At 53.1% G+C, this 23249-nt stretch overlaps 1 protein-coding gene across 2 annotated transcripts; it reads left to right on the plus strand.

The window, feature by feature from the left end:
• Positions 1-3592: 3592 nt before the first annotated feature.
• On the plus strand, positions 3593-22376 carry SMG9 (SMG9 nonsense mediated mRNA decay factor). 2 transcript variants are annotated; one of them, XM_082438761.1, is made up of 14 exons: positions 3593-3878; positions 6531-6686; positions 8946-9020; positions 9109-9373; positions 9451-9548; positions 11057-11169; positions 13378-13489; positions 16059-16154; positions 16556-16641; positions 19312-19418; positions 20146-20253; positions 20423-20551; positions 20838-20982; positions 21855-22376. In XM_082438761.1, the coding sequence occupies exons 2-14, from the start codon at positions 6537-6539 to the stop codon at positions 21931-21933; spliced, it is 1563 nt and encodes a 520-aa protein (XP_082294887.1). In that variant the 5' UTR covers positions 3593-3878; positions 6531-6536; the 3' UTR covers positions 21934-22376. The 2 variants fall into 2 exon arrangements, with proteins under 2 accessions (XP_082294887.1, XP_082294888.1); XM_082438762.1 differs by lacking the exon at positions 3593-3878 and adding an exon at positions 8285-8319 and having other exon boundaries at positions 6587-6686.
• The last annotated feature ends 873 nt before the right edge of the window (positions 22377-23249 follow it).

A 23249-nucleotide genomic window follows, 5' to 3' on the forward strand; every position in this document is an offset into this window, starting at 1 on the left:
TGATTCCTATACGTGGGAGGCCCAGGGCCCAGTCTCTGCTCAACCTACTCCCTCAGGCTGGATGGTTGCAGCAAATTCCGGGGCTTTAAGTGTCATCTATATATTAACAGCTCCAAAATTTAGCACACTTGTATAGTTATTGATAAAATGACAGGACATCTGAGGTTTGCTTAAAAGCTTAAAAAATAATACAGAAACTCCAGGAAAAAGTGTGCTTATATGTGGGAGAAGAAAACAGAAGAAATAAGATAAATAAAATGTGATGACTCCCCATACTGGGTGGTGGGTATGTGGGAGTTCTTTATACCAGAAAACCTCTGTGCGTGTTTTTAAAATTTCATAATGAAAAGTCAGCAAAAATTCTGTATCTACAAACCCTGGCTTCGCCTTAGTGTGACCACTTACTTGGACCACTTCAGATGTCCAATGTGCATCTCAAAGTTAAGCAGTTCAAAGCTTGTCAATTTCCCGTCAAGTCTACTCCTCCCCATCTTGGTAAAAAGCATCACTCTTCACCCAGTGGGTCAGGCCCAAACCTTCAGGATAACTTTTAAGTCATCCCTGATTCATGCTTCCTCTCACATAACCCTCTTCCTGAGTCATCATCATCATCTCTTGCCCAGGGAAGAGATAGCAGCTTCCTCATTTCCTGCTTCCACTGCTGCCCAGCTGCAGCCCATTCTCCTCATGGCAGCCAGCACTGCTTTAACTTTTTTGTGCATAGATAAGAGTCACATAGTTCAAAAACATGAAAGTCTTAAGACGTTTTCCTCCACATCCACCTATAACCTTCACCCCCACAGGGAACCACTGTTACTACTTTTTGAGAATAACACTAGAGAAATCTTTATAAAACATACCTCACAACATGCTGGTCCTTGCTCACGGCCCTCCAAAGGCTTCCTGTTACACTTGGAAGTAAATTCAAAAGCTCTTACCATGGCTCACAAGACCCCATGTAACCTGGACCTCTCTACAGCTATATCCCTAAATAATTCTACCCCTTTTCCACTCTGCTCCGGTCACTCTGGTCATCTTGATAATCCTTGAACACCCAGGTCCATTCTCACTTCGGGGTCTTTCCACTTACTGTTTTTCAGCATCTTCTTATGGTTCATTCCCTTACCATCTTTCAGGCTTCTGCTCAAATGTCACCTCAGAGCAGCCTTCCCTGACCAACTGTCACTCTCTGTGACCTCTGTCACTCTCAATTCCCTTATCCTGATTTGTCCAAGCATCTTTTACCTGACATCATCTGCCCCTACTGGAAGAGCTGTTCCTGGAGGGCAGGTGCTCTGTCCTGGCAGATGACTAGAGTTCCATAATTCGTTCAATAGATACAAACAAATGAATGAAGTGAACAGAGAAGTGACTGAGAAATCGTTTGGCAAAGGGCTCTTAAAATTCCCAGTGCATGTACCCTTTGACCCAGCAATTCTACTTCAAACAAGATATTCTATTGATAATACTATCATCTACATGCAGTCAGATGTACAGGATATTCATTGTGGCAAATGTTTGTAAGAGCAAAAGTTCAGAAACTACCCTAAACGTGTATCAATAGGGTAATGGTTAAGTACGGTACATCCACACAACAGCACGCCATCCCACTTATATAAAAGGCAGCTCTCTGGGTGCTTGATTGCACCACTGACTCACCGCTAGGCAGGCTGCCCACTGCCAGGGAAAAAATGTGTGCTTGCCCTAGAGTGAGACAGGGTTGGGTTTGAATCCAGGTCCTGATGCCTCCTGGCCCTGGGTACTTCAGTAAGGCCCTTCTTCTCTCTCAGACTCATTTTCTGCATCTGTTAAACAAGGAGGGGAGAAGGTTACGGTGATGTATATAAAGCAGAACCCAGTATACAGTGGGCTAATGGTCCAGTGCCAAGCCCTTTCTTTTCCCTTAAGTCAAATCTCCACCTCTGAGGGTTGCCCAGAGGTGAAACTGGCATTTGTGAGGCTACTCTGGGGTTGAGAAATTCAGGTAAGAAAAACAGATTCAACCTAACAGATGAAGATGCTAAAAGGGATAATGTCAGACATAACACAAAGATGGCCTGTCATGTGTATCTCTGCCAGACACCCACAATCTTCTGGAGAATCCATAAACAACAGGACTCTCAACTCAGTCTGTGTGATGGTTGTTTTCACCCAGCCTGGAGAAATGGTTCCACCTGCCACCTGTGCTGAGAAAATGACAGCAGGGATGAGGCCTGGACGGGAGGGGGGCAGTTCAAACTCAGTCACTATCACAGTCATCATAAACCACAAAATAATGACAACACACAGTGCTACTATGCACCAGGCACTATTCTAGGCACTGTCACCCATTTAACTCTGCCAGTATCATCATTCAGTGCCCTCATCTCCATTGTAGAAACAGAACACAGACGCAGAGAGGTTAAGGAATTTGGCCAGGCTCAAGCTCTCAACCCAATGCTTTGCTGTAACAGTAGCTCCAGAAGGAAACTGAGAAGCGGTGCTCTAGGAATGGAATATGGGAACCAGAGAGGAGACGGATTTTTCTTGTCTACCCCATGGACTGCTCGATTTTTGTCAGAATGTACATGTATTCCCTGTCCAAATAGAATTTTGTTGTTGTTTGGCCGCGCCACGCGGCATGTGGTATCTTAGTTCCCCGACCAGGGACCACCTGTGTCCCCAAGCAATGGAAGCCCGGAGTCTTAATCACTGGACCTCCGGGGAGGTACCCAAATATAATTTTAAATGAAAAATGGTAAATTCCCCACTCACCTACATATCTATGAATATATGTATATGTATATATACCCTTCTCTCTTCTCTTGAAGCATCTATCGTTCCCATTGGTAACCACCCCGCTTCAGCTAAGTCGCGGAGCCCTTTGGGCTAACTGCGCATGCGGTCTCCGCGGGCCTCACTCTCCGCCCGGTATTCCTCTGAGGCGCGCACAGGGTTCCTACCGCAGGCGTTTGAATTGTCGACTCTTAGCACTGTATCCCTCCTCCACCGCAGCCCCCGAAGGGTTTATACGTGCTCTTCTTCCCACCAGTCCACGTCTCACATCTCTTCAGGATCTGACCTGCCCATGTCTGCTGCCTCACCTCCCACCCCAGTGGAACTCCATGAGTCCAAGCCAGTCTGGACCTTTCTCCCGGGGTTCCCTTGCCTGGAGTGTCCTTGCCTGCCCTTCAAGGTCCAATCGTACCCGCACCCTTTCCTAAGTGATTTGATTCCCTAGCCGTCTCCTTCCACAGACCGGGATCCCTTCCAGGGCCTACGCCAGGTCTGATTCATTCCTGTGTTCTCAGCACTCACTCAGCCCGGGACACTTAAATTCTTTCCTGCTGTCCCACCCCACCGCGTCCTGCCAACACCACAGCTGAAGCGGTACTCGAACCCAAAGCATGCGGCGTCCCCGCCCCCCCGCCGGCTTCCCCAGCTTCTCTGCAAGCCCACGTACGCCCCCTGCGATGCGCACGCGCACTGAAGCGGAGTCGCCGCGCACTCCCAACTCCCCTCTGCAATCCGCCGGCTTGCTGAAGCCAACCACCTACATCAACGCATGCTCCGCCCGGCGCTCACGCTCGATTCTCGCGCGCCCAGCCTGCGGCGCATGCGCAGGGCAGACAGCCCGCGAGACCTGATCTCGGTTCGGCCCCGCGAGATCTTCTCGACTTCTTCTTCCCTCGGACCGGCCTTCCTTCGGTGCCGCTTCCGGCATGCCCCCACCGGTTCGGTGTTGACCGGTACCCGTTCTCTCCCGCTACGCTCCCGGGTCCCCAGACTCCATTTACAGGCCGGTGGCTTGCGGTGGAACCTCCCCGTCCCCACCCCACCCCCATCTCGGAGGGCGCGCGCCCCCTTGCACCCCAGGAACCAATCAGCAGCCGCCTTAGGTAAGGGGCCCGTGTGCCTGCGCGAGGCTGGCGCCTCGGCGGGGGGCGGGGCACAGGGCGTGTTTCGGGGCCAGGCTCCTCCTTGACCGCTAACCGGTCGCTCGGACGCCTGGCGGTTGTGCGTAACTGAGTTCGGAGTCAAAGCAACCCGTTAAAAAGCGCGTTGGCGGGAGTGGGGTGGGCAGGAGACAGATAATGTGTATATAGGAAAAATTTCAGTTCTGGGAGACCATTTATAGTGAGGGCCTGTAAACTGGCGGTAAAGTACTGCGAAATCCCTCCAATAACGTGCAGAGCCCTGGGGACACTCGTAGAGGGCCTACAAACGGATTTTTAAACAGTGGGGAGGTCCTCCAAATTTCTCTAAATACAGTGTAAATAGAAACTTAAGTTCTGGGGTTCCCTATGGGAGGCCTGTAAACAGGTGCCTAATTATGCTGAAGTCCCCTGAATAAAACAGACTCAAGTGCCAGGGGAGACCCCATATAAGAGGCTGTACGTATACATGTAGTTGCTGGAGAGTCTTGTAGAAAAATAGTGTGAATAGACTCAAGTTCTGGGGTGGGAGTGCTTCAATAGACCATAAATACGGAGTTAGGAATTGGGAGTCTCCCCAAATAACTTGCAAATAGATTCTGGGTGATCCCCCAAAAGGAGCGTGTTAAGAGATGCTTAAGTACTGAGGAAGCCCCCCAAAGAATTTGTAATAGGGGAATTTGTAATTTGTAGTTCTGGGAGGTCACCTTAAGAGTCCTGTAAATAAACACAAATAGATTGGCTTTATACTTTTGGGGGGGGAATCCCCAGAGGAACCTGGAAACAATATTGGGAGTCCCCAAAATGCTTGTAGGTGAACTCTTAAATTCTGGGGAGCTTGCCATAGGGGCTGTAGAGTAAACTCAGATACTGTGGAAGTTCCCAGAATAACATGCATGGGAAGAAGGTCCTCATGGGTTATGTAAACAGACACTGTAGTGCTGGAGCAGAATCCCTATTGAGGCAAGAAAACAGACAAGTGCTGGGGAGGCCTCCAGGATAAAGTGTAAACAGAACCTTAGTTGCAAGGGGGGGAAGAGTCTCAATTTCTGAGGGGGCTCTCCTTTGGGAGACTGTAAACAGTCATTTAAGTGCTGAATCAGTTTGCATAAGCATCTGTAAACTGGCCTTGTCCTCCCTTGTCTCAAAAGGTAGTCTTCCACCTAGTTTGTGGCTAAGGGAGAGGTCACGTAGAGCAGTGGGAGAGGAGCTAGACAAGCCCCTATCTGGCTAGCAAAATTACTTCTGCATCCTGTAAACAGATACTTCCGTTCTGGGGAAAGAGTCTTATACACAAGGACCTCTTCATGTCACTGTACTGGGGTGGGAGGTGGAGGGATTCATAGAATGGTTTGAAGGCACTTCAGAGCTAAGCAAAGGTCAGCAAACGTTTTCTGTAAAGGTCCAGAGAATAATTACTTTAGACTCTGCAGCCCATAGTATCTCTGTCTCAGCTACTCAACTTTGCCGTTGTATCAAGAAGGCAGCCGTAGACTATTTGTAAATTGATGGATGTGGCTGTATTCTAATAAAACTTTATTTCCAAAAACAGAAGGCAGACCAGATATGGACCCGTGAGCTACAGCAGTTGACCTCGGAGTCCTACAAAGAGACATACTCAAGAGACTTCCCTGGAATAAAGTGTAAACAGCTGGGAAACTCCCTAGGGGCCTATAAGCAGCTAGTTAAATGATAGAGAGTGAGTTATATAGGTAACCATACATTTTATAATGTCTTAGATGTGAGACATATAATGACATATAATGACCCTGGTGAGGGGCATATAATGTCCCTGGTGAGACCTTGGAGTGTGAGGGATGGCAGACCATCAGTAATGGAAGGTGAACACACTGAAAGTAGAGGGACACCCGGTGAAAATAGGTCCTTGAATACAAGTGCCCCACCCCAACATGTGCCAGTATTGGGTAATCAAAAGGGTAGTTGTCGGACTGGGAGTCATGTTACAGATTTGTATGGAAATGCTTTGCTGCACTTTGGGAAAGAGTATGTCCCATTTTTATGTGACCTTCCCCCATGTGTTAGTATTTATGTTGAGCAAAGTGATTACCAGTTGGGAATAGTTTTGGCTGCAAGAGATAGAAGGGGATTTGTTTGTCACTGCATCCAGAGATAGGCAATTTAAGGTTAATAAGGAGTCCCCAAACCTTGTGTTTTGTCTCTATGCCTTCCTTCCATTAAGCTGCCTCACAGACCTCTATGGCTGCTTGAGCTCCAGCCTCCACACCCGCATTCCTTTCAGCTAGTAGGAGACAAAAGGCAGGTGCCAGTGTCTGTGAAGAAAAGTTTCTGAACACTGCCAAAACACACTTCTGGTGTCATACCGTTGGCCAGAAAGAGCTTAGTCACATGGCCGCAGCTAACTGCAGACTAGGCTGAGAAGTGTATTCTGGATAGCCATGTGTCCAGCTCAGAACTGAGGGTTTTATTTCTTTGGACGAAGTGAAGAATGGCTATTGAGATCCTGCTGGCAGTCACTGCCACAGCCACAGCCACAGAGCTCTCTTGAAAGGAAGTGCCTTCTTATAGTCCAGGGTAAGCCACATAGATTGGGGTGAGACTTTCTTCATCCTGGAATCATCCTTTTTCTACCCATAGGTGACCATGTCTGAGTCTGGGCACAGTCAACCTGGGCTCTATGGGATAGACAGGCGGCGGCGGTGGAAGGAGCCAGGCTCTGGCGGCCCCCAGAATCTCTCCGGGCCTGGCGGTCGGGAGAGGGACTACATTGCACCTTGGGACAGAGAGAGACGGGTGAGTGTCTGGGCCCAAGGGCAGCATTCATGTGTCCACTCATTCCACCAATGTTTATTGAGCACCTGCTAGGCACTGGGCCCTCATCTAGATGCTGGGGATATATCTGTGGACAAAACGGACTGCCCTCAGAGTGATAAAGGGGCTGTCTTAGATGAAGCAGTCAGAGAAGGCTTCTCTGAAGAGCTGACTTTTGAGCAGAGACCTGAAGGAGGCAAGGGGACAAGTCCTGACAGAATCTGAGTGAAGAGCATTCAGAACAGAAAGAAGAGCAAATGCGAAGGCCCTGAGGCCTTTATCTGGTGTGTTCAAGGAGTAGCCAGGAGGCCAGCGTGGCTGCAGTGGATGAAGAAGGGAAAGTGATAGAAGATGAGATCAGAGAGGAAACTGGGGCCAGATCATGTGGGACCTGATAGGCCTTGGAAAGAACTTTGGATTTCACGGGCTGGAATTGGCATTGGAGTTTGAGCTGAGAGGTGCCAGAAGCTCCTGTTTTCCAGAGCTGTGTAATAATAGCAGCCTTTTTTGTCTGTTGAGCGGTGTGCAGTGTGCTGGGGCTCTGCAGAGTGCTTTCCATCCTTTGGGTCTTCCTGGACTCCTGCAGCTGTCCCATGAAGTAGAGCCTGTGATAGACCCAGTTTTCACTAAAGAGGAAATGAGTCTTAGAGGGTAAGGGACTTACCCAAAGTCGCAAGTCAATAAGCTTTGGGGCCAGGACTTGAACCCGAATCCAAGTGAGCCTCAGGCGCAGCACCGCTGTGTCTGCCGTAGAGTGTCCTGGACCGGGAATCGGGAGCTTCGTTGTGGGCCCGGTCCTGCCTTGCTCCTCTCCTGTGTGTAGGTGACGCACTGCCAGAGCCTGCCCCCCGGGTTCTTTCTCCAGGGCCCTGCCCGCCTCTAAGGGCTGTTTATTTGGTGGCGGGGGGGGGGGGGGGGTGAATGGAAGAAGATAATGGTTGGGACAGTTTCTGAGCCATAAAACTGCAAAAAACATGAAGGAAATTTATTCACAGTGAGCTTGGCTCTTACTTGCTCCTTCCCTTGGGCCACAGCATAAGTGACAACACGCAGTCTCTCCTCCTTCCACACACATCTTTCTGCGGAATGTTAACATCTTCCTGCACCTTCAGCTTCAGTCCCTGAACAAGCAACTCCCAGATCTCTTGTCTTTGACTCTGACTTTGCTCCTGAGCCCTGGCAGCCTCCTAACTGGCCAATGGACTCCTCACATCCTCCATGTCTCCTGCTGACCTCAGCGTCTTCCTGCCAATTCTCTTCCTCCCACTACTAGTGACAGCCCATCAGGTCTCATCCTGGTCACCCCCCCACGCCAGTCGGGCACCAGTGCTGTACATGGTGCCTCCTGACTGTATCTCCTATCCATCATCTTCTCTGCACCCTCACCTGTTCTTTGCAAAGCACGTTCATATCCTTTGGTTTGTCCTTCATCATAGGCCAGTGAGTGAGCAGGATTTAAATAAGTATCCTCAATATGTGGGTGAAGAAACAGACCTAGTGAAGGGTCAAGACTGTCCCAGGGTTACTCAGGCTACCACAGAAGGAACAGGATTCCAACTCAGGTCTCTCCCCTTTCTTAGGCAAATGGGGGTGAGACAGAAGAGGCATGAAGAGGGTAAGGCATGGGAATCAGTCCGCCGACTTGGCTAGCCCGGGTGGGGCTGGGGAGCGGAGGTTGGGACAGCAGGGCTGTCAGGATAGCAGCTCTAGATATTGCTCACCTGCCACATGCCCAATGCTGCATGGACGGTTTGTGAGTCCTGTCTACTTTCAGCCTCTTAACAGTCCTGTGAGGAAGGAATTCCTATCCCCATTCGCCAGATGAGCAAACAGGCCTAAGTAAGGGTGGTTCCTTATCCGTGTTCACACAACCAACAAAAGCCAAGGGCAAGTTCAAATGCAGATGTTTCTCGCTCCAGAGCCCCAGCGCCTTCTGCCTGGGCTTGTCTAGCAAAGGCAGCTGAGTGGAGCGGCTGGCAGCGTGCTTCTGGAACCCGGCTGTCTGGCTTCAAGGCCTGGCTCCACTGCTTAATTGGCTGTGTGGCCTTGGGCAAGCCAGTTAACCTCTCTGGATCTCAGTTTCTTCATCTGAAAAATGGGGATAAAGGTATCTCTCACAGGGCTGTTGGTAGGATTGGAGGAGTTTATGTCTGAAGGCGTTTAGAATGGTACTTGGCACTTAGAGGGGTGTCCAGGGAGCTAGGGGAGCCACTCCTGAGTAACTGCCCTCCCTCACCACAGGATGGCAGCGAAGAGACAAGCACGGCGGTCATGCAGAAAACCCCCATCATCCTCTCAAAACCTCCAGCAGAGCGGGTGAGCGGGGAAGACGCTTTGGAAGGGGGGGCTGGGAGCAGTTAGGGCAGGGATCTCTCCACTGACCGGAACCTTCTCACGCCCGTAGTCAAAGCAGCCACCGACTCCAACGGCCCCTGCCACCCCGCCTACCCCAGCCCCTCTTGAGAAGCCCATTGTCCTCATGAAGCCACGGGAGGAGGGGAAAGGCCCTGCGGCCACAGCGAGTGCCTCCACCCCCGAGGGCACTGCCCCACCACCCCCTGCAGCCCCTGCGCCACCCAAGGGGGAGAAGGAGGGGCAGAGACCCACACAGCCTGTGTACCAGATCCAGAACCGGGGCATGGGGACCGCCGCGCCAGCAGCCATGGACCGTGAGTTGGGGCCGGGCGGGATCTGGTTGGGAGCCGGAACCCCCTCGCACAGACCCTCAGCACGTCCTTGTCTGCAGCTGTCGTGGGCCAGGCCAAACTGCTGCCCCCAGAGCGCATGAAGCACAGCATCAAGTTGGTGGATGACCAGATGAATTGGTGCGACAGTGCCATTGAGGTACTGGGGGGTCAGGGGTCTCTCCCTGCTTGACCTTTTCCGGGTCCCACACCCTCACCTCCTCCCCGCCCCCCACCTTTTTGGCAGGCAACACCAGACTAGACAGCTTTCGGGCAGTGGCAGCAGTGAGAGAGAATGGATCAGAAAGTTCTCACCTAGCTGGGCCAAATTTCAGTGGCTGACACTAGCTCAGCTGTGCTGGTTGTTAAAATGCTGAAATACTTTGATACTGGTTGGCAAAGAGGGACCCACTACCACCGCAGAGGCCCTGGGATCTCCTGCCCCCCCTCGCACACAGCAGGGTGGCCTCCGGGGCCTGCTCCAGTCCACCTCCTGGTTGGTCGAGACCCATGCAGTACCAGTGTGAACTGGTTTGAATGTTAGCCCCGGAGGTTCCGCCTCCATCCCAACAGCCCTCACTCTAGTCCACACCTCACACTCCTGGACCGTCACATCTACTTCCAGTGTCCCAGTCTTCATTTCCCCCTTCCTGTTTTTTCCTCCCAGGCTTGTCACATTCCTCAGATTCTCCCAGGTATGCTCCCTCTCCTTCTCCAACAGCTTGGATTTACTAACAACATACCAGGTCCATCTGTTACCACTCTCATGTTGATATCAACTGGGGAGCTTTAAAAAAAAAAAAAAAAGCCGCTGTCCAGGCCCTGCTGTAGAGCGCTTACCCACAAATCCCCAAATGCGGCTCGTATAACTGAGGAACTGAATTTGTAGTTTTGTTTAATTTTAATTAATTTAAATTTAAGTAGCCACATGTGGTCAGTGTCTACCATATTGAACTGGGCTAGCCCTCGATATTCTGCTTTAGTGGGTCTAGGGTTCAGCCCAGGATTAGAGGGATGTGTTTTAAAGCTCTCCAGATGGTTCTGAGGTGCAGCAGCCACATTGAGGACATGACTTGTTTTCCTTGAGGAGTGTCTCTTATGCCCCCTGGTGGTGAAAATCAGCAGAGCTGGCAGCCCAGAGGTGAAGGTCTCAGGATTCTGTAGGACTCTTAAATCCCACAGACGGAGCCAGGACGGGCTGGGCTCCCCTTCCTGCTTACTGTTGCCTTTCTCATGCTTTCCCATGTTTTCCCAACCTGCCTGAAGCCCAAAGCCTCCCAGGAGTCTGCTCCAGTGGCCCTCAGTTACCCAGTCCTGGCTTCTTCCACCCATCCTTTTGTTCCTATGCCTCTCCCCTTCTCCTCCCCAAAGTCAAGCGCCCCTTTTCCTCTGTGTTCCAGCCACGCTGACTTCCTAGTACCTTCTTGACCAGCGAGGCTCTTTTCTGCTTCGGAGCTCTCACAAATGCTGTCCTTTGTGCCCAGAACATTCCATATACCCCCCCTTCCCCCGCCCTTTGCCCAGTTGAGGGGATTTGGTGCACGAACGTTTTTCTTTATATCTGAGAACGTAGGCGGACGAGCCATGGAAGTCTCTAGGGCCCCTTCCTCACTCCCACTCCATCAACCGACAGATTTTTGAGGGTCTCATTCCTGCATCTTCCCGCAGTACCTGTTGGATCAGACTGATGTCTTGGTGGTTGGTGTCCTGGGCCTCCAGGGGACAGGCAAGTCCATGGTTATGTCGTTGTTGTCAGCCAACACTCCTGAGGAGGACCAGAGGTGAGGGGGGCGTTGGGTCTGGAAGGGAGGTGGCACCCACCTAGGTCAGGGGAGGGTGGGCCTGGATATTGCAAGTGGTGTTTGGGAAGTTGCATCCCCTCCCTTGACCTCAGTGTCTCTGTCAGACGAGGTTGATGACCAGTCTGGACCAAACTTTCGTGTAGCTCCAAAGAAACCAATCCTGTACCTCCCTCCCTGCCTTCCTTCCTTGTGCCAGCAAATGGTACAGGGCCGCCAGGAACTGACATGGCATATTCATTAAGTCTTTGGATTTAGGTTCACCTCAGTCTCAGCCCTGTCGCTCACCAGCTGGCTGATCTTGGGCAGGTCCCTTCACCTCCTAGTATTTCACTTTCTCATCTGTAAAGTGGGATTTTGGAGGATGAGACAAGATCGGGAAGGCAAAAGTTAACAAGAAATTGGCACAGAGCGAGTGCTCACAGGATGTGGCTGATGTGGCCAGGGAAACACTGGGACAAGAGACCTGGGTGAAGGGCGTGAGTTCTAGACCAGCCTCAGTCCTGCCTTGCTGAGTAAGGATGGGGTGTGATTGTGAAGGTAAAGGATGGAGTCCTTTGGGGGAGGAGGGAGCTTGAGAACTAGAGCCCCAAACTGAGGGCAGGGAAGGAAAGAGGGAAAGGCAGGGATTAGGGAGTAAGGTAGGGAACGTAGACAGTCTGATTAGGGAAGAATCAAGATGGGGGGTGAGCAGGGGTTGTGGCCACTTAGGGTTATCTAAAAGCGTAGGAGTTTGGTTTTTATAAAGTCGGTGATGTCACCCTGGATACCATGGATGGGCCTCAGCGGTCCATGAACCCCCGAACGGTATATGCAGGATTCTACACACATTTACAGTCAGGCTTCTCTTCTAGGGAAAGTGTCCATAGTTCCCACCAGCTCTCAGAGGGTCCTGAGGGAAACCCGGAACAGGTTAAGAACCCCTGTGGTGAGAACATACATCACCAGACCCAGAGCTGCGGGTGCCCCACCTCCCAGGTCGGCTCCGTCCCCACTCTTCTCTGCTCACTCACGACTTCACCTCAGCTGGGCTCCGCTCTGGCACAGCTGCAGCTCTCTTGGCTGGCATCCTTTCCATCTCAGCTTCCACCCCCAACTAGCAAAACTTTCCTGTGGCTATCGGCTCGGATTCTTGAGCTAGAATCCTGTCGGCCTAATGTGTCCTTCTGAGGCAGGTCCGCCTGTGACATGGCAGACGTTGGTACCAACTCTCATCATCAGGTCTCATAAGTTTTACCTCCTAAATATCTTGAGAATTCATCTGCTCCTCTCCTCCACGCCCATCTCCTGGTCCAGGCCACTGCCATCTCCCCTGGAGGAGGCCAGGAGCTTCCTAACTGGTCTCCCTGCTTCAGTTCAACAAATATTTATTGGGTGTTTACCACGGGCCAGGCCCTGTCCTGGGTGCTGGGGCTACAACAGTAAACAAAAGTGGCAAAAATCTCTGTCCCCGTGGGGCTTGCATTTTAATGGGGAGCTAGTAAACAAGCACATTAGAAGATGATAATCAAACGGGAAGGGGTTATAGGGAGGTGGCGTTGGGGCCAGGTTACTGTTTTAAATCAGGTGGTCAGGGGGCCATTTGAGAACAAGCGGACTCTGAGGAGGGGAAGCAGGGAAAGCGTTCCAGTCAGGGTAAGAACTGGGAACCAAGATGCCCCGCATCCTCTCACTGTGGGGTGGAGAGTATTCAGTGCTGTGTGTCCCGTGCCTGGCACATGGCAGGTACACTTGATAATTAATAGCTAGCAATTTTACATCGCTGTGTATCAGGCACTCTTTTAAGGGCTTTATGTATATTAACCTCACAGTCACTCTGAGAGATTGAGACTATTGTTGTCCCCGTTTTACAGATGAGGAAACCGAGGAGAAAGAGATGAAGGAACTTACTCAAAGCCACACAGCCAGGAAGAGGCAGAGCTGGGGTTTGAATCCCAGCAGTGCAGCAAAGTCCTTGCTCTTAAACACCTCGGTCTACTGATTTTGTTAAGACTTAACAGGTCTACCTGTGGGTAGGGATAAAGTCATGTGATATAAAACATAGACCCCTAGGCAGCAGAGGCCATGGATGGAAGGCTTTGCGGGCAGGCGGGGAATCACATCTCATGGGCTCACTCACAGGGCCACACTCTGGAGGTGGCAAAGGCCAAGAACCTGACCTCTAATGCCCCCACCTGCTCCTTTCCACAGGGCCTATGTCTTCCGGGCCCAGAGCGCCGAAATGAAGGAACGAGGGGGCAACCAGACCAGTGGCATTGACTTCTTTATTACCCAGGAGCGGATCGTTTTCCTGGACACGCAGGTGCTGAGCCCCGCTCACCCCACCCTGCTGCGTGCAGCGCTCGGCTTCATCCCCAAATATGTTTAAGCCAGAACCGTGCTTGGATTCCATTGGGCTCCGGCCAAGCCATGGACATGCTAGTGCCTTTGGGCAAGTTGTGTCTCTTTTTGGCCCTTAGTCTCTTCTTGTCAGATTTCGCCCCCTCTCCCCTCCCATCCATCGTGTACACAGGAGCCTAAAGAATCTTATAGCATAGCAGTTGGAAGTGTGGGCCCTAGAGTCAGTCTACAGCCAGAGCTGGCCTTTAAGTAAGTTTTAACCGCCCCACCTCCATTTTTTCATCTGTCAATGGGGGTGATAGTTTTCTCAGCTTCACAGGAGGGTTGCAGGGAGTCAGTGGAACAGTCCAGGCAGAGTGCTGGGCACGGGATGGCTCGTGGTGAGCCTTCAGGCGCCTCACTGTCACAAGAGCTGGCCTGTCCTGCGTTACCTGGCAGCTTTCCTCAGCTTTTCCAAGATCCCTGTTCCTTAGCTAGGCAGCCGGGGCCTGTGCGGCTCGCCTCCGTCAGACTCCCTGGACTCCCCTCTCATGCAGACACCAGCCCCGCCACGCACACCTCCAGGCCTCGCCATAGTCTCGCTCCTGAGCTCTGCGACCTTGGCCAAGTCGTTTAACGTTTCCACTCCTCGGTTTCCTTAAGTGGGAAAAACAACATTACCTCCCTCTTGGGGTTTCTGTGAGGTGTCAGTGAGTTAACACAGGTAAAGTCCTGGCATGAAGTGGGCTCTCAGTACTCTTGGCTGTCAGCATCGTCACCGTTAGAACATTCTCTCTCCCCTTGCTTTGTTGCCTGGCTGTTGGCTTCTCCTCCCTGAAGACTCCGCAGGGGCGTTGCCTCCTCCCGGAAGCCTCCCCCTCCTATGAGCGCCCACCGGTGCCCACGTGCACCTATGTGCACCTCCCAGCGCAGCACGTGACTTACCACAATCCGGTTCTCGCATTCTGTGCCCGCTCCTCTCCGGTCTGCAGCTCCTCAGGGAGAGGCCTGGCCCACAGCTGATGCTCAGTGAATGTTAGTGGAACAAAGTTCTGGCCACCGTACACATTGATGGGTGGAAAACCTTCCACAAATGTGGTGTGAGACCTGTGTGCCAGGCCCTGTGACAGGACCACCGGGACCTCGTGCCGAGCTGAACCAGCTGCGGGCTGGTCTGGGGCCCCTATGGGGCAGAGCAGAAGTTAGAACAAGACAGAATGGAAGGGACTTCTCTGGTGGTGCAGTGGTTAAGAATCCACCTGCCAGTGCAGGGGACCCAGGTTCAAGCCCCAGTCCAGGAAGATCCCACATGCCGCAGAGCAACTAAGCCCATGCGCCACAACTACTGAGCCTGCGCTCTATAGCCAGCGAGCCACAACTACTGAAGCCCGTGCACCTAGAGCCTGTGCTTCACAACAAGGAAGCCACCACAACGAGAAGCCCGCGCACCGCAAGGAAGAGTAGCCCCCGCTCGCCGCAACTAGAGAAAGCCCGCGAGCAGCAATGAAGACCCAGTGCAGCAAGCAAGCAAGCAAACAAACAAGCAATAAATAAATACAAGCAATAAATAAATGAATGAATGAATGAATGAAAAAAGACGGAACACTGCAGTGTTTGGGGTTTTAGAAAGTGAGCCCTTGGGAAAGCCTCTTTCTTAAAGTTAATTCCACCCAGGGCAGGAAGAAGTGGATAGATCATCCACTAATTTAGCCTCTTGTATTTTTAGTGGGATGTTCTTTTAAGAAAAGGTGATGAGCTCACCGCTGGCTCTTTTACACCCACTGATGCAGTTCTTTTGTTTGTTTGTTTGTTTTGGCTGTGTTGGGTTTTAGTGCTTCGTGCTGGGTTTCTCTAGTTGTAGCGAGCCGGGGCTACTCTTCGTTGCAGTGCGTGGGCTTCTCATTGTGGTGGCTTCTCGTGGAGCACAGGCTCTAGGCGTGCAGGCTTCAGTAATTGCAGCACTCGGGCTCAGTAGTTGTGGCACGCAGGCTCTAGAGCGCAGGCTCAGTAGTTGTGGCGCACAGGCTTAGTTGCTCCGCGGCATGTGGGATCTTCCTGGACTGGGGCTCGAACCCGTGTCCCCTGCACTGGCAGGCGGATTCTTAACCACTGTGCCACCAGGGAAGCCCTGATGCAGCCTTTTAAATCCTCACTAGTCTTCACATTAATCACTGTTATTTGACCTGAGTGATTATCCTAGTGAAGTTTGAAAGCATTTGAAACAACAAAATAAGGGTGTTGCAGCGACATGACTCATTCAAGTAAATGTTAGATTTATCAGCACGAGGAGCGTTCTTCTGGGGCACGCAGCACTTGAGAGCAGTGGGGACTTGTAAGAGAGCTGGGGAGAGTGTGTCGGCTTTGAAACTTTTTTTCTGTCACCTCCTCTCACTGACTAGTTCTTTTCTAATTAGAAACTGCCCGTGTATCTGACATTATTTTGTCCTGAGAGGTGATGTATCTGCCGTCATCGGGTGGAACTTGGGTGGCCATGTCCCCTGGGATCCTGACCCCCAGCCCTTCCCTGACACCTTGCTGTCTTCCTGCTCCAGCCCATCCTGAGCCCCTCCATCTTGGACCACCTCATCAACAACGACCGCAAGCTGCCTCCAGAGTACAGCCTGCCCCACACCTACGTGGAGATGCAGGTGAGCGGGCCGAGCCGGACCTGGTGGTCCAGGATGGAGAGCTAGTGGATACGGGTTGGGCTAGTTTCTGCTTCATAAGAGCCCTGGGTACCCCAGAGCTGGAGGGAGAGGGCAGCACCAAGAGTCAGACCTGGCTCAGCTCCTGGCTCTGCCTCTCGGCAAAATCATCCCCCTTCAAGCCTCCGTATCCGCCTGTGTAAAAAGGGGCTGATCATTGCCACCTGGCCCATTTCAGGGATGGCCTGGAAGGGAAGTGCCAGTACAATCTGGGCGCATAGTAGGTGCTTATAGGCTCAGAGGCGCTTTTGCCCTGTGGCCCCCTCAGCTGACTCCTGAGATCAGGGACCCCAGTCTGGGCGGAGGGGACCTTCAACTCTGTTGTGCGTTCCTGCCCCGCGCAGTCTCTCCAGATCGCGGCCTTCCTCTTCACGGTCTGCCACGTGGTGATTGTCGTCCAGGACTGGTTCACGGACCTCAGTCTGTACAGGTGAGGCACTGTCGGGAGCGGAGCCGGGCCAGGGACGGGGGCCCCGAGACTCAGCCACTCACCCGGCTCTCACCGCTTCCACACGGCAGCCACAGGGACCCTCTGAAAACGTGAGCTGGAGAGGATCACTGCCACCTAGTCCTCTCTCAGCACACATACACACTTACAACCCTCCACGGACTGTGCGCATCACTCAGAGTAAACTCCAAAGTCCTCCCCATGCATGGCTAACCAGGTCCTACGTGATGTGGTCCCGGTCACCGCCCTGACCTCTCCCAGCACTTCCCTCACTCCTTCCATCGAAGGTGTGGTGGCCCCACGGCTGTCCCTTGTGGCACTTAGGACCTCTGCACGCCTCATCCCTCGGCTGGAAACACTCTCCCTGCGGCTGCCAGGCCCCCTCCCTCATGTCCTTCACGTCCCTCTGAGGCCTCCCTGACCTGCTAACGCTGCCTCTCCTGTGACTCTCCCGCTCTCACCCTGCTGTGTTCTCCTTCATTGCACGTATCACTCTCTGACAGGATGGTGTGGACCTTTTTATGGTCTTGTCTCCCTCTTTAGAATGTAAGCCCCAGTGGCTCACACAGTGCCTGGCCCAAGGTGGATATTTAACACAAGTTTGTTGAACGAATAGCATACTGAGGAACTGGTCCTTAGAGCCTTGTGGCCCATCCCCTCCAGGCGTAGGTGCGGTTCCCGCGGGACCATGGTGGGCAGGGAAGGGAGGGAGTCAGGATCTGGCAGGAGTCCTGCCTGAAGCAGCTGGAGGTTCCAGAAATGCCCCCAGATAGGACTGGCTCCCATCCTCTTGGCCTCAGGCCCCAGGAGGTAGCTGTGGGGAGGCCAGCAGCCCTGGGCACGGGGCCCAGACAGACAGATGGAAGGAACGGGAGCTCGTGGGGAGGGGAGAGCCGAGCTGAAGGAAGCAGATGTCTCCGGAGTCAGGCAGCCCTGGGTTTGAATCCCAGTACTTGTTAGGCGAGTGGTTGCTTTTTCCACACTTCCTCATAGGCAAACGGTGTCCTGCAGATGAAGTGAGTTTAAAGAATGTAAAGCATTCAGCACAGTACCTGGTGCGTAGTAAGCAGTAGATTAAGTGGGAGCTTAAGGTTTGTGTTAGTAACTCTGGGGATGGGCGGGAGCTAAGGGTCTGGCCAACAGTAAAAAGCAACCTGCTGGGGGAGCCGGCTGTTGTGACCAGATCTAAGTGACTTAATTCTGAAACACCCCCTCCTACCACCATCGTCCTTTGGAATTCATTCGAAGGACAAATATATTGGACATTTACATAGGCTGGTCACTGTCCTGGGCTCTGGGGATGCAGGTGTGAACAAACAGGTAACACAGGCCACCCTGTGGAGTTCACATTCTGATGGGGTGTGGCCTCAGGCTGGCCCGTGCAGAGCCTCGGTTTTAAGCCAGAGTCTACATGTGGGCTCCCCAGAGCAGGTGTATCCCTGGAAATTGTGGATACTATATTTGTGGCCTGATTTAGGGACGGCCTGGAAGGGAGGTGCCAGCGCAATCTGGGCACATAGTAGGTGCTTATAGGCTCAGAGGCCCTTTTGCCCTGAGGTCCCCTCAGCTGAGTCCTGAGATCAGGGACCCCAGTCTGGGCTGAGGGAACCTTCAACTCTGTTGTCCCTTCCTGCCCCCCTCAGTCACTCCAGATTGCTTTGTGTGCATGTCCGTACAAGGAGAAGGGCAATAGTTTATCAGATCCCATTAGCCCTTATCTCAGGTTTATTTTATTTACTTTTATATATACGCTTATATATTTGGAAGAATTACTTTAAAATAGCATAAACTGAAAACTTATATCCATACAAAAACCTGCACAGCTTTATTCATAATTGCCAAAACCGGGGGCAGCCAAGATGTCCTTTGGTAGATAAACGGATAAATAAGTTGTGGTACATCCACACGATGGAATATTATTCAGTGTTAAAAAGAGATGCGCTGTCATGCCATGGAAGACAATGGAGGAGCCTCAAATGGATATTATTAAGTGAAAGAAGCCAATTTGAAAAGGCTTCATACTGTATGATTCCAACTCTGACGTTCTGGAAAAGGCAAAACTATGGAGACCAGTAAAAATATCGGTGGCTGCCAGGGTTGGGAGGGGGAGGGAGGGGTGAATAAGGTGGAGCAGAAAGGATTTTTAGGGCCCTGAAACAACTCGGTGTGATACAAATGGTGGATTTATGTGGTTTTTGTCAAAACCCATAGAACATACACCACCAGGAGAGAACCCTAATGTAAACCGTGGACTTCGGGTGGTTAACGATGTGTCGATGGAGGATCATCAGGATGTTGCGAAGTGGGAAGGCTGTGTGTTTGTGGGGGGGGGGGGGTGGTCCATGGGAAATCTTTGCTTTCCACTCAGTTTTGCTACGAACTTAAAACTCCTCTAAAAAATAAAGTATTTTTCTTGATGGCATAAACTCGTTAAAAAATACATACGTGTTGACATGGGTCCATGGATCAGTGTCTGAGAGGGTTGTCTCTGGGTTCCCTAAAACTGTGTGAGAAATATGGTGTGTATGTGGCATTTTTCTGAGTGTCGCTGTAGCTTTAATCAGATCCGTGAAGGGAGCCCCCTCCTTCCCCAGGCTGTGGGCTATGGGGGGGCCGGCGGCAGAGCACCAACCTGTCACCCCAAACCCCAAGGTTCCTCCAGACAGCAGAGATGGTGAAGCCCTCCACCCCGTCCCCCAGCCATGAGTCCAGCAGCTCGTCAGGCTCCGATGAAGGCACTGAGTACTACCCCCACCTGGGTGAGAGGCGTTCTGGGGGCTGCAGTGGTGGGCAAGGGAGAGTGGGGGGCGGAAACCGGGCGTACTCTGGGGAGGGGGCGCTGGGAGGAGCACCTGTGAGGGTTGTGAGGAGGAGAGTCAAAAAGGATTAGCTGCCACTTCCTCTGAGGGTCCCCCGGCCATCAGGGCCATGACGCTCGAGTCCAGCTCTGGCCCCTCGATCAGAATGGGAGCCCCTTGGGGGCAGGACCCTAGTCCGCCTGTTTCTGGGTCCAAGGCACGGGGCTCAGGGAGTGAGTGTGGAGTCGGCCCCGGGGGCGCCATGCACCCTGGTCACCCTGCTTGGGCCCCTACACGCACATCCTTGGTCCGCTCTGTCCTTGCCCTGCTCTCTGACGCACTGCTCTTCTGCAGAGATCCGGCTCATTTATGACACCCCAGGCAGGGTCTTCCCTGCGTCCTCCACCTGGCCCAGCCCCTGGTCTTTCTGCCAGCCTCCTGATCACGTGGCCGTCTTCCTCTTCTGCCTTTTCCATCAGACTGGGGGCTTCCTGAGGGCAGAGACCAGATCTGACTCATTTCTCTGGGTCCCCAGCGCCGCCCAGCACAGGGCCTGGTGCTAAAGGGAGGTTACTTATCATGTAAATACAAGTGATCTGAACTCAGGGGCAGTGCCGTCTTTGGTGTGAGAAGGGGGGCACAGCACGAGCACGGGCTGCTGCACATTCCTGTCTCCTCCCACCCGCAGTCTTCCTGCAGAACAAAGCTCGCCGGGAGGACTTCTGCCCTCGGAAGCTGCGGCAGATGCACCTGATGATTGACCAGCTCATGGCCCACTCCCACCTGCGGTACAAGGGTGAGGGTCCCCCAGCCACCCCCCAAGCTGGCCAGTGGCCTTCTGGCTCCCAGTCCAGTCCCATAGCCCCGGCCCCCAGACCGGTCCTCTGACCCCTGCTTGACCACCCTGCGCGTACCTCCCCCGGCCCTGCAGCACTGCCTGCAGCCTCACGGGTTCTCTCCGCCAGGTACGCTGTCCATGTTACAGTGCAACGTCTTCCCTGGGCTCCCACCCGACTTCCTGGACTCCGAGGTCAATCTGTTCCTGATGCCCTTCATGGACAGCGAGGCAGAGAGTGAAACCCCCCCAAGAGCAGGTACGGTTCCGCCTCGAGGGGATCTGGTCCGTAGGGAGACACCGGCTGCCCTGGTCTGGGGGTGACAGGGACCCGCCCTGGTCTGAGGGGAGACTCAAACCTGTCCCTAAGGTGCTCAGACCCTTCCGTAGGAGCATGTTTCCGAGTCACGGAAGGACGGGGGGACCTGGGCCAGGGCTGAACTCAGAGGCACTCCTGGCAGGCCAGGGTGCTGTTGATGGGGAGGAAGGGCCTCTCTCGGCAGGCTGTCCCCCTTCCCCTCCCCTCCTAACTTCTGACTTTCCAGGACCCAGTTCCAGCCCACTCTTCTCCCTGCTGCCTGGGTACCGAGGCCACCCCAGCTTCCAGTCCTTGGTGAGCAAGCTCCGGAGCCAAGTGATGTCCATGGCCCGGCCACAGCTGTCACACACGATCCTCACCGAGAAGAACTGGTAAGAGCGCTCAGCAGAGGAGGTCCAGTTTTACTAGTGGGGAGGTTTAGGCTCAGAGAAAGGAAGTGTCACGTAGCAAGGTCGTGCACTGTGGTTGGGTGTCACTTGACTGCAAGGAGTAGGGCCAGTGAGCCCAGTCAAGTTTAAAGATTTATTCTGAGGCCCTGACTGCAGAGAGCATAGCTGCACCGGAGAGGAAAGCGGAAAGCTGTCAGGGACCACAGGAGCTGCGTTCTCCAGGCCCCTCGCTCCCCCCACTAGCCCCCTCCACTGGGAGCCTCTGCCCCTGGCTTTCTCTACCTTCCTTCACAAAGCCCTGCACTGCCTCCCCAGCCCCGACTCTACATGGCTCTCTATGCCCAGAACCCACAGCAGTGCTGCCACAGACCCGGGGCTGCCTCATCTCATTTCCCAGAGAAACAGAAACTTGAGAAGTAGCTGCAGCTTGGCTCCCCTGGGTCTGTCTGCAGTCAGCTGTGGGCAGAAGGGGCGGGGAGTGCAGACACAGCAGGAAGCCACTCGCGAGTGCAGGTCGGAGCTCTGTTTCTCTCTTTGGTCTAAACCAGGGCCCGGCGGGGAGGGGAGAATTTGGGAGGTGGGAGGGTTATGCAGCTGCTAGACATTTCTGATCATCACAAGACTCTGGAGGGATGTAGAGATAGACCCATACCCACAAAGGCCAGCACTGAGTGCAGCGGGAAGCAGTTTGGGCCCAGAGGTGGGCGCTCGAGGGCTTCAGCTTCGCTTCCCCTGGGGAGGTGAGGGGATCGGGCCACCTACCATCAGCGCTGGCATCTTCCCTGTGTCCCAGGCGTTACGGTCATGCGGGGGCCACAGCCAGGGCAGCTCTGACTGTTGACCTCCCCTCACAGGTTCCACTACGCCGCCCGGATCTGGGACGGGGTGAAAAAGTCCTCCGCCCTGGCAGAGTACAGCCGCCTGCTGGCCTGAGGCCAAGGGGAGGAATGTCTCGCAGAGAACCCCCTTCCGGGCCCCCAGTGGATGGCGAGGGGCACCCACGTCCTCTCCCTGCGGGGCGGAGAGTGGCAGAAGGCCTGATGGACAAGGGACCGTGACTTCCTCACCCGGAGACACGAGGTGTCCAGGGCCAGGCCCCCATCCTCAAGGGAGCGTTGTTCAGGGGGTGACTTTGAGATCCCACCCCCAGCCTGGACGAGGTAGCCCATCATTAGCCCCCACACGGACAGGCGGCGGGAGGAGCCTGAGTGGTCACCAGGAAGCCCAGGCTCCGTGTCGGCCTCCCTCTGCAGGGACAGGAGCAGCAGGTCCCTCTGTCCTGACGCCAGGCCCCTGCCTGGAAGGTGAGGCAGGGTCTGGGAGCTCTTTATTGGGGCAGATCTGGTGGCTGGAATAAAAACAGTCATGCAAGCCTGTTCTGGCGCTCCTCTTCTTCCCCCTCCCCAGCGTGCTGTCCTGGGAATCCCCCCAGTTCTGGGTCCCAGCCCTTGGGGGCAGGTTAGCCATGGCCTCCCATTGGAGCCTGAATGAACTTCCCATGGGCACATCCACTGTAGGTCAGAGAGTTGTCAGGGGTGGTTAAAGACCAGTCTTTGCTATGTAGGAAGCCTCTAGAAAGGGGTATTCTATTTCCTGGGATGATATCAAGCCTCCCATCTCTGTGTGTCATGGAGAGGAAGGTACAGGGCCCTCGTTTTCTGCTCACTTGAAGACGGTGCCTTCCCTTTGGTGAAATGCCTAGTTAAATGCAATGCCTAACTCAATTCGTTAAAAAATAGAACACGTCCCTAGTTAAATACAGTTAGTCAATATAGTATACTGTCACTCGGTGTCCACAAGGGGTTGGTTCCAGGACTCCCCATAGATACCGAAATCCTTGGATGCTCAAGTCCGGTATATTAAACAGCATAGTATTTGCGTGTAACGTGCGCACATCCTTCCATCTACTGTAAGTCATCTTCTAGACTAGTTAAAAAACCTAATCCACCAGTCAGTGCTATGTAAATAGTTGTAAATACAATGTAAATGGTATGTAAATAGTTGCCAGCACTTGGAAAAGTCAAGTTTTACTTTTTGGAACTTTCTGGAATTTTTTTTTTCAAATATTTTCGATCCAAGGTTGGTTGAATCCACGGATGTGGAGCCCTGGGATACAGAGGGCCAACTGTACTTCCCCTTAGTCAAAACAGGTTCTACCCTTGTTCAGATACTCATATGTTATCCTTGCACGTGATGTTACCCTTATACATGGTGGCTCCCTTCCTCTCTAAACCTCAACTGCTCTTGCT

This window comes from Balaenoptera physalus (genome assembly GCF_965194825.1).
Source record: "Balaenoptera physalus genome assembly, chromosome: 19".
Lineage (NCBI taxonomy): Eukaryota > Metazoa > Chordata > Mammalia > Artiodactyla > Balaenopteridae > Balaenoptera > Balaenoptera physalus.

What these genes read in the sequence shown, in the direction of transcription:
- SMG9 (XM_082438761.1), top strand. Translation starts at nt 6,537, where the DNA reads ATGTCTGAGTCTGGGCACAGTCAACCTGGGCTCTATGGGATAGACAGG. An exon ending in CGCGCCAGCAGCCATGGACC is followed by an intron (nt 9,374 to 9,450) that starts GTGAGTTGGGGC and finishes CCTTGTCTGCAG; the next exon opens with CTGTCGTGGGCCAGGCCAAA. An exon ending in GGTGCGACAGTGCCATTGAG is followed by an intron (nt 9,549 to 11,056) that starts GTACTGGGGGGT and finishes ATCTTCCCGCAG; the next exon opens with TACCTGTTGGATCAGACTGA.